General features: G+C 32.1%; 1 protein-coding gene across 1 annotated transcript; it reads right to left on the bottom strand.

Annotated features, from left to right (window-relative positions):
• Positions 1-5,479: 5,479 nt before the first annotated feature.
• Positions 5,480-6,125, bottom strand: LOC120130101 (blue copper protein-like). The gene is made up of 2 exons (XM_039147438.1): positions 5,981-6,125; positions 5,480-5,682 (listed from the first exon to the last, which is right to left on the bottom strand). Exons 1-2 carry the CDS (start codon positions 6,123-6,125, stop codon positions 5,480-5,482), a joined length of 348 nt encoding a protein of 115 aa, XP_039003369.1.
• Positions 6,126-10,149: the final 4,024 nt, after the last annotated feature.

Here is a 10,149-nt window from a genome sequence, read left to right as displayed (position 1 = left end):
AAGGACATGTATGATGTATTTTTCAAAAATAATATAATGTCATTATAATATTAACTTTATAAGTAAATAATTCAAATTGTAGGACCGAAAGCATGTTGGTGTTGCTAGCAGACAATAACAAAAGTTTACTTACACAACTGGATTGAAGAGATTTGCTTGTATAGCTAATGATGAGGTATTATTAATTATTCAAATAGTGATTTACAGTTGGTAGCACATACTAATGAAAATTAATTATGTTATTAATTTTTGCAAGACTTAATTATTATTCTACATTATAGGAAAATATGTTTGGTTGTAAAGTTGGATGAAAAAAGCTCTTCGACATGACACATACAAAAAAGGATGGCACTCCTATGACTGATGAAGCTGCAGAAATTATGGTACATTTATTGGACACAAGATTTAAATTATGTTATATTTATATCTATAGTATGACAATCTTATTTAAAATAATTATTTAATTGATTATTAGGAAAAATTGAGGGATAAAAAGGAGGAGTATGAAGCTATGGCTTCAAGTCATGGTATTGTTAATACGAATGCCATCAAAAATCAAGTTATTAATAAAGTTTTGGGTCCTGAAAGATATGGTCGGGTTCGCTGTCAAGGATCATTCGTTACCCCCACCAAATATTTTGGATCCAGTACATGTCATCACAGAGTCGATCTTCCCAATTAGAAGTTAGTCATTTAAAATAACAGTTAGCTGAAATTGATTAAAAAAAATGGCTCACGTGAAAGCCTAAAATGAAGCGAGGGAGGCAGAGAAAAGTAGCATATCAGCAAAAATGTCAAGAATTTGAAAATCAACTTGAAGTTATAACGCAGATGATACGAAAAAAATCAACCTCAGACTCCACCATATTAGGTCTTATTTTAGATATATGCTTTGTTCATTCTAGTTAACAATGTTGAACTGCATTCTATTTTACGTTAATGTAAAGTTTGATTTATTATAATGGATTTAAAGTTAGTTGTTATGGATTTAAAGTTAGTTGTTATGGATTTAAAGTTTGTTGTTACGAATGTCATGTTTATTGGATAATGTTACAAGCTAAAAGTTTAAATTTGGGTAACAAAAGATCAAAAACACCGTTGGCAAAATTTGTGTTAATTAGCGGCGTTTGTATAACAAATGCTAGTAAATACATAATCAATACCGACATTTTAGGAAGAAAACACCACTAAAGTTCTAGATCATTTGTGACATTTATACAAAAAAACTCCACTATATACATAGTTAATAGTGGCGTTTTAATTTATAAATGTTGTTATATGTCATGACCTTTACCGACGTTTTTGGGAACAAACGTAACTATATGTCATAACATTTAGCGGCGGTTTTTTACAAATGCCACAAAATAAAAGATATATAACGGCGTTTTTTAATAACGCTGCTAAATATCATAACCTTTAGCAGCGTTTATGGAAACAACGCCGCTAAATCTCATAACCTTTAGTGGCATTTGTAGACAAAAATGCCACTACCTTTTGCGGCGTTGGTTAAGCGGTAATTTGGTTGCGTTTTTTTGCCACAAGGGTTTTTAGCGGCGCTTAAAAACGCCGCTATATGACTGAAAAATGCCGCTAAAAACATATTTTGCCATAAAGTTTGACATAAATTTTAGAAATATAATGAATAAATTTTAGAAATATATTTTTAACATAAAATATTTTCTTTCATTTACATTATCAGTATAATAAAGTTTGATTAATTTTTAAAAACATAACAATCAACTGTATTTTTACACTACATTTTTCATTTTCAGACTAATAAAACTTAGAGTAAACTATTTATTTGGCCATCCATCCATCCATCCATTTATTATTTAGTTTTTATTTTGATCACTCAACTATTATATTTTTTCAAAATCATATCTAACATTACATTTTAGTTTTGTTTTTGTCACATATCATTAAAAAAATTATCAGTGATATTGATGTGATATTTTCAATTATTTTTTAATATTGATGTGACATTATCTTATGATGACACATCTGCATCACTATTAATTTTTTTTATAGAGGTTGTCCAAACGGAACTAAAACATAACTTTAAGTATAATTTTGAAAAAGAATAATAGTTGGATGACCAAAACAAAAACTAAGTAATAAGTGGATGACCAAATAGATAGTTTACCCTCAAATTTATATGAACTAATTTGATAAAATTTAATTATTAAATACAATTAATTATACATTAGACGGATAAAAAACTAATTAAATAAAAAGTAAACATGTGCAATATGAAATAATAGAAATCAATAATTCAGCAATTTATCAATCTCAAATTAAAAAATTCTACGGTGACACACTGAAACACACAAGTAACTAAATTAAAATAGAGTAAAATTACAAATGATCATTAAACTATGATAAAATAATTTTTTAATCATTCAACTTTTTAAAAGTTATAAAATAAACTTTAGATTATGTTAAAAAATATAAATAATAATTAATTATCATTAAACGATAATGTGACATTTTAAATTAATAAAAAATATCTTCTTTGGCCCTTTTATTATGACTAAAATTTTCTTTTGATATTTTTTCAATATTTTTAAGTAAGGATTTAAAAAAAAAAAATTATTTTTTAAAAATATATTGAATTTCATAATTTATTTTTGAAACTGGAAATATATTTTTAAATTATATTTAAATTTATTTAACGAAAGTTAAATAATTAAATTACATTGCTTAAACAAAATTCCTCACTTTCAGATAATTGAAATTGTTGGATCCAAAAATATAAATTATAAATTATACAAATTTAATCATAACTAAATAAAAAATATTCATAAAATAATTTGATGAATTAACATATTCATAAAGATTTAATTTTAAAAAATATTTTATAATTTTAAAAATAAATTATGAATTTTTATTATTTTTTAGGAAATGTATATTTTTAGAATAGTTACTTAGAAATGTTGAAAAATATAAAAAAATAAACTTTATTTATAATATTATTTTTATTAATTTGATATATCACTTTTTTATTTTTTTATTTTTTTTGTTTACATGGGATGAACAGTGAGATCAAACTAGCTCTTCTGAGAGGCGGTGGTCGCCTCCTTCACCGTCCTTGTTTACTACTTCTCGCCCTCCTACGAACACTTCTCTCTAGTTTCCAAAAGCCAACACAGTGACGTAGAGTCCTTCTTTATGTCCTCTGATTAAAGGTTTGGTCGGTCCGCTCTGGTATTGTTGGGATATAGGGTCGTTTGGCTTTTGTCCCCAATTTTGCTACTCGATGGATTGGGTGTTTTTTTATAGCTTGGTGAGATCGTTTAATTCTCTACATACTGCGATTTTATTCCTGTTCCTTATTGTTTGTTGTTTCGTGCTTGAGATCTGGTTTAAGTATGAAACTAGATTCAAGGTTTTAAGATACTATGTGAGTTTTTTAGTCGGTTTCTGGAGTCAGTCTACGATAACTAAAACTGCATGCAAGGTGTTTGTGTAAAAGCCATAGTGATTTTATCTTTTGCTCGTTTGAAATATTTCAGTATGAGGGAGAGCGTTACTTGTCTTCCTTTGGAATCTGGTTCTTTGTATGTGGTTTTCTACCAAACACTTTTCTTTGGAAAGGTTTGGATGATTGTGGGTTCTATAGTGAGGTCATGTGAGTGTTCTTTCTCAATAAGAGGAGTCGTTTGGCTCTACTTTTGGATTCGTTTATGATGTTGAGCCTGAAAGTGAAGTTTTCAAGGTTTTAGAGTTTCCAGAACTGCTTGAGTTTGGTGCGTGTCTGTCTGGGGTAGTGGAGGTTGTAGGTTTTGTTCTTGAGATTTTGCTCGTGGTGTTCTCAAAGATGTTGCTAAGTTTTTTCTGGTGGTTTTCATCCTTTCATCGTTTACTGCCTGGGTGTTTGTGGCTGTTCAGGGGTTGTGCTTTGGTGGGTGGTGTCTGTCCTGTGCTTTGGTGGACTGTCGCGTGTGAATGTGTGCGGATGTTACAGTTTTTTGTGTTTGATGTTGCTAGTTTTATGTTCTTTGGTGTTGCTTATTGATGTTGTCCACTGTCTGATCATGTGTTGGTTTTATGCTTTATCTTTTCAATGGTCTGAATTATGTTTGATCTTTCGCAGTTTTGGGGAGTTGGGTGATATGTGTTTGCTGCTTTGTAGTTGGGTATTGAGATGGGGAGGCAGAGTCTGTGTTGTTGTTTCCTTGGCTTGGGTGTTTGTGTCCTATTGTTTTGTGTATTGCAAGAGTTGTATGGGGTCAGCTGGAACTTCATTGTGTGGGTGAGGAGTGGATGGTGTATTCTCAGTTTCGATAGGCGGGTTTAAAAGATTAGGTGTATGAGCACTCGGGCTAGCATCGTTCTGGGAAATATGGAGATTGTCAGAGATGGTGCTCTGTCTTATAGGGTCTCGTGTGCTGTCCTTTTGTGGGATATGAGGTGGTTGTCGGGTGAGTGCGTGTTCTAATCTGAGTTTTAAGGCTTTTATATTGGATTAAGGGTTGGCAAATGAGATTCCTTTTCTTAGTGTGTTGCCTTTGGTCTAGTTATGGGTGATTTTGTTGTTTAGTTTCATTCGATCTTGATGTCTGTGTATGTTCCTCAGTGTGACCTTTATTCTTATTGTCGGTTAGTCTGTGGTGGTCCTATAATGTGTTGGGCTGGGGCTTGTGGTAGGACGGGGTTCTGTCTGAATATTGTAAGAGTTTTATGTGTGTTGTTCATTACCATTTCAAGGTATACTCTTTTTCTTCCATTTAGGTTTAGGGAGGTTTTTTAATGAGGTCCTTTAGATGCTGTACTTTGTTAATCTTTTAATACAAAGTACCCACTTTCAAAAAAAAAAAAACTAGCTCTTCTGATATGATCATATGCATTACATCATCGGGGTACCAATAAGGTATACAGGCCTTGGAGAGGGTCCAAGCATATCTCGCTATTCCATCAGGCACTTTGTTGATGTCACATTTAATATTTTTAATATATCACTTGTCGTATCAATCTTATAAAAAATTAAAATTTAATATTCATTATTTAATGATTTAGTGGTCCTTGAGTTTTTTTTATGAGTGATATGTTTTGATGTGTTTTAATAATGGTGTGTTACGTTGTACGATGTGCATCAGAAATTCATCCATCTCAAATTATAATTAAATTAATTTTAAAATGGAATATATTAGAACGATTTGAATCAAAGTTTTATAAGTAATTGGAAAGTTTTTGGGTGTTTCAAACGTTAATCATGGTTTCCTTTTGCTTTTCTCTAATTTGATGCTATTCTTAAAATATAAATTTGACTGGGAATTACAATCAAATTCCAATAAAGAGAAATTTACGTTAAATTTTAATTAATTGTAAACGAAAGTCAATAGAGATTGGCTATAATAAGCATGGATACAAAATAACAAAAATTTGATGTTTATTATTACCAATTAATTCAGACGCACAAAAACCGAAAATAGGATCAAGCAAAGTCTGTATTGGTCTTATCCCATAGCTAAGGAAATGGTTAAGTGGTGACATTGGCGACGAGCTTCATTCCTTTTTTACATAGGTCGGAGACGCCGCAGATGAAGTAGCGAGGGCCAGGAGCGACAAGATTGAAGGCGGTGGAGCCACTCTTGTCGGAGGAGATTGGATGATCCACATTACAAGTATTGTAGTCATTTTCAAATACTTCATCCACTGAATACTCGCTCGAATAATCAAACACTATATTTAACAAAGATAAAATTCTATGTCAGAGAAGCAAATTTATAAATTTTAAGGTAGAACTATAACAAAAATAAAAAAAATTAAAATCAATAGTACCCGACCAATATTTTCACCTCTAATAAACATGATTTCTCACTTATCATAACATATGTACAAATTAAATAAATATATTTATATCTTCCAACAAAAATTAGAAAAAGGAGAGTGACATCTCTTGACAAACAATTGAATATATATATATAAGAAACAAGGTAAGTATTTTGAAATAGGATAAATTAAATAAAAATGTACTAACCAAGGTAATCACCAACTTTAAAGGACTTGGAAAAACCCCAGGCAGTGTAATTGGGACCAACAACCCAGCCATAGCTCTCACCGACGGTGTAAACATAAGCTTCCACCACAGCCATACAACACATCACCACCGCCACAGCAGCCATTGTCGCTCCACTCCATGACCTTCCCATTTTCTCCTCAAAATTAGCCTTTATTTTTTGTGATAGCAATTTCTTATAGTGGACCAAACCTTCTTTATATAATATTAGTATTTATTACTCTTAAATTTTGGTCCACTTATTACCATGTAAAACTTTTGGTTTTCTTTTTATCAGAAAAGGCATATTCTACATTCCATTTATGGCTTATAGTATCCAAAATTCATTACATTTTAAACGGTACACTGGAACATGTAACGGTTTAATTTTAGGAGATGTTTGATGTTTTTTTTATATTATTTCAATAAAGATTGATTTTCTAGAATATTTTCGTTGAAGAATCTTCTAATGCCCCAAATATCGAATTAGTGACTTTATTGAAAAATTTTAAAATTTGAGGATTTATTTGATTAAATGATAAAATATGAGAAATGATTTAGATTAGTGGTTTAGACTAAATTGTAGCAATGGATAAGTAAAAGGGCCATTTTAATCTTTTAAAGGAGAATGAATTTAAAATTCATTTTCTTTTGTGAGTATTAAAGTAAAGAAAAAGGAGAATTTAAGGGAACCAAAAAGTTATATCTCTTTTCTTCTTCTTTCCCGTGCAAAAAGCCCTCCTCCATAGCAAAGGTAAAGTTTGATTTGGTTAGTTTGTTCTTTCGTTTTTAGCTAGTTTTTGATGTATGGAGTATGATAGAAACTTACGGAATGATTAAATGGGATCAAAACTAAGAGATAAATTAGATATTTGAGATTGAAGAAAATGAGTTTTTGAGTGTTTTGTTAGAATATGAGTTTTTCTGATATTTATTAGTATATTTGACTTTTCAAATATGTAAATAAGAGATTAGAAGCATTGGATGGGTTTAAAAACAAGTTAGAAAAAATGGTGTGATTCTTAGATTTAAATGTTCTTGGGAGTGTTTAGATGTTTTAAGAAGCTAAATGAAAGAAAGTTAGTAGGGATAAGTAATGAAGAGTTTAATAGTATTGTGGGGTGTAAACATAAGCAAATGTGACCAAATTTGGGTAACAATCGGTCTGAAAAATAGAAAATCTGGGTAACGGTATCGGTTCTGATAGAACAGTATCGATACTATAGACTTAAAATTGGAGGAATCAGCCGAGCAGCATCGATACTTATGCAAACAATATCGACACCAATTTGGGGGTATCGATACTATGAGGAAGGTATCGATATCATTGGTAACATAATACAAAAATGGTATTGATATCGTAATAGAGTATCAGCACCATAGTATAGTAGCATCGATACCATGGTAAGGGTATCGATACTATAGAGCCTGAAATTTTAAGATAGGCTGATATTGTTATAGAAAATTTAATAATATGTACTCTTGAGTATTGTTTAAGTATAATTGTTAGGAAATATCCTAACAATTAATATTGTACATGTCTTTAATGGATGCTTAGTAGATAGTAATCAAGTTCTCGAATCAAGCAAAGCAAAAGGCAAAGGAAAAAACCGGAGTAATCATCTTTGCGTTTTGGGTACAATAGCGAGGTAGGCCAGGTGAGTGCATTTATTATGTACACATATGTTATAATAGTCATAGATGTATGATTTCTTAATACTTGTATGGTGATTACCAAATAGGCACTAAGTGTGCAATTCACGAAATTCATCATATGTTGATGAATACCCGTTTCGGCACTAAGTGTGCAATTCACGGAATTCATCTTATGTTGATGAATAACCGTTTCAGCACTAAGTGTGCAATTCACGGAATTCATCATATGTTGAGGAATAACCATTTCGGCACTAAGTGTGCAATTCAAAAAATTCATCATATGTTGATGAATAACCGTTTCAGCACTAAGTGTTCAATTCACGGAATTCATCATATGTTGATGAATAATTGTTTCTACATTAAGTGTGCAATTCATGGAATTCATCATATGTTGATGAATAATCGTTTTGGCACTAAGTGTGCAACTCACGGAATTCATCATATGTTGATGAATAACTGTTTCGACACTAAGTGTGCAATTCACAAAATTCATCATATGTTGATGAATAACCGTTTCAACACTATGTGTTCAACCCACAGAATTTATAATATATTTATGAATGACCGTATAGGCACTACGTGTACATCGTAACGAAATGATATTAACTTGGAAATAATGAATTGGTATTTGATCAATATGAAAGAATGATATGATGGTTTCATTGTACTATCATTCTTGACTCACTAAGTAAATACTTAACGTGTGCTTATTTCACGCGTATGTTAAAATACAAGAGGAGTAAAGAGATCATCAGACATCAAAGCAAGTTTCGCCTCATCAGTAACAGTATGACATTCATGTCTACTTTTGATGTATTTTAGTTGGCATGTAATAGATTTAGTAAAAACGCTCTAAAAAGCATTAGATTTAACATGATGTAAAACAGTTAAGTATTTGAACATTTCTTTTTATTTATCTATTTAAGTAATGCATGTTTTATTATTAGTAAGTTAAAATTTGTAAGCACCATTTTTATTTTTTATATCTTACCATTACTAAACCTAACCCACAACCACTCCATGCTTCTTACACATCATTTTGTTTTATTTCAAAACCCATCTTTTGCCCGTGCCTTTCCCCTCACGTAAAGCATCATAATTGAGTATACCAATACCCCACTATCCATTAGTTCCCATACTCCCACTCACTCATGCATATCTTGCAGCACGCCAAGCAAAGGGAGATTAGTTTAATTTTCCTCTACCAATAATGGGGAGCAGCATATTATGGGGGGATGAAAAAAATATATTAAAGAAGCAAACACTGATCAAAGAGGGGAGGCTCTCGGTAATTAAAAGTGGGCTACTATTCGATGAGAGGGTAGTAGAAAATCATCAGAAGCACGAGAGGAACCGGAGCCACCGAATGAAGAAACCACCGTCGAGCCACTGCTGAGTCACCAACGAGCCACCAATGGTCATTGATGTCATCACCTATGCCAAATATCACTCAAGCAACCACAAAATCATATCATCCAAATTAGTCATCCACTACAAACCCAATAAACCAAATCAAATCCTGGAAAATGGGTATGTTACCCTACCATTATTCAGACACTAGTGGAATGACCACTATTCGGCAAATATAAATACACCAGGGGGCTCTCGACGATGGGAGGGGAATTCGAACAACCAGAGAAGTAAAATCACAAAAAACAAATTGTAAACAAAGGGTCTTCATCCCTTCATGTTTTTTTCGAAAAAAATAGAAATAAATGGTAATGATTTGAGGTATTTTCCATTTCATTTTTCAATTCCTAGCATGTTATGCATACGTTAGCGTTTCAAAAATAAATAGAAAATAGAGAGAGATTCATTTACCTTGTTGTATTTGGATCGTCACCGGAGGTTGGAAAGCGTTGTGATTTTTTTTAAATCCTAGCATGTCATTTAATTAGTGTATTTCTCATCTGTCGGGTTTTCAAAATATCAAAACGGAAATGGATGGGAGTTAGGTTACCTTAGTGTTGAGAGCTCTCATGACCTAGTCCTCGGGGTTGAGAGGCTAAGTAATCAAATGGATAGGTACCAAAACAGTAGGTTTTGGGTTAGATTCTAGATCTGAGCAGGAGCCTCAGTCAAGAGAGAAAATAAAAATTTAGGGGTTATTTTTAGATTTTAAGGTTTGAATCATAATAAAGAGGAAAGGGGTCGGTTTCATTTCCTGGTTTAGTTGGTGTTCTTGCCGGCGCTTGGAGCTTCGAAATTCTCAGTTGGAGAAGAAAGGGAAAGTTTTGAGTGGGACTTACCTTGCAGATGCGGTAGGAAGTCAGAGCGAAAGGGAACCACTGAGAGTGTTGTCGGAGCCGTAGAGTAGCGCCGTGCGGTGGCCAAGGTTTGGAGTGGCCTTTGTTCATATGCCATCGAAGAAGAAGAAAAGGGAGGCTTAGGAGAGAGAGAAATGGTTGTGTGTAAGTTTAGGTGTAAATATAGCCTAGGTTTAGTTTAAAATTAAGTTTTCTATTAAAAATTTAGAGTAAATTAATGTTCAGTCA

Source organism: Hibiscus syriacus, unplaced genomic scaffold, assembly GCF_006381635.1.
Source record: "Hibiscus syriacus cultivar Baekdansim isolate YM2019G1 unplaced genomic scaffold, ASM638163v2 tig00110511_pilon, whole genome shotgun sequence".
In the NCBI taxonomy this organism is placed as follows: Eukaryota; Viridiplantae; Streptophyta; class Magnoliopsida; order Malvales; family Malvaceae; genus Hibiscus; species Hibiscus syriacus.
This window is presented reverse-complemented; position numbering and strand designations above follow the sequence as displayed.

What these genes read in the sequence shown, in the direction of transcription:
- LOC120130101 (XM_039147438.1), bottom strand. Translation starts at nt 6,125, where the DNA reads ATGGCTGCTGTGGCGGTGGTGATGTGTTGTATGGCTGTGGTGGAAGCT. An exon ending in TAAAGTTGGTGATTACCTTG is followed by an intron (nt 5,683 to 5,980) that starts GTTAGTACATTT and finishes TGTTAAATATAG; the next exon opens with TGTTTGATTATTCGAGCGAG.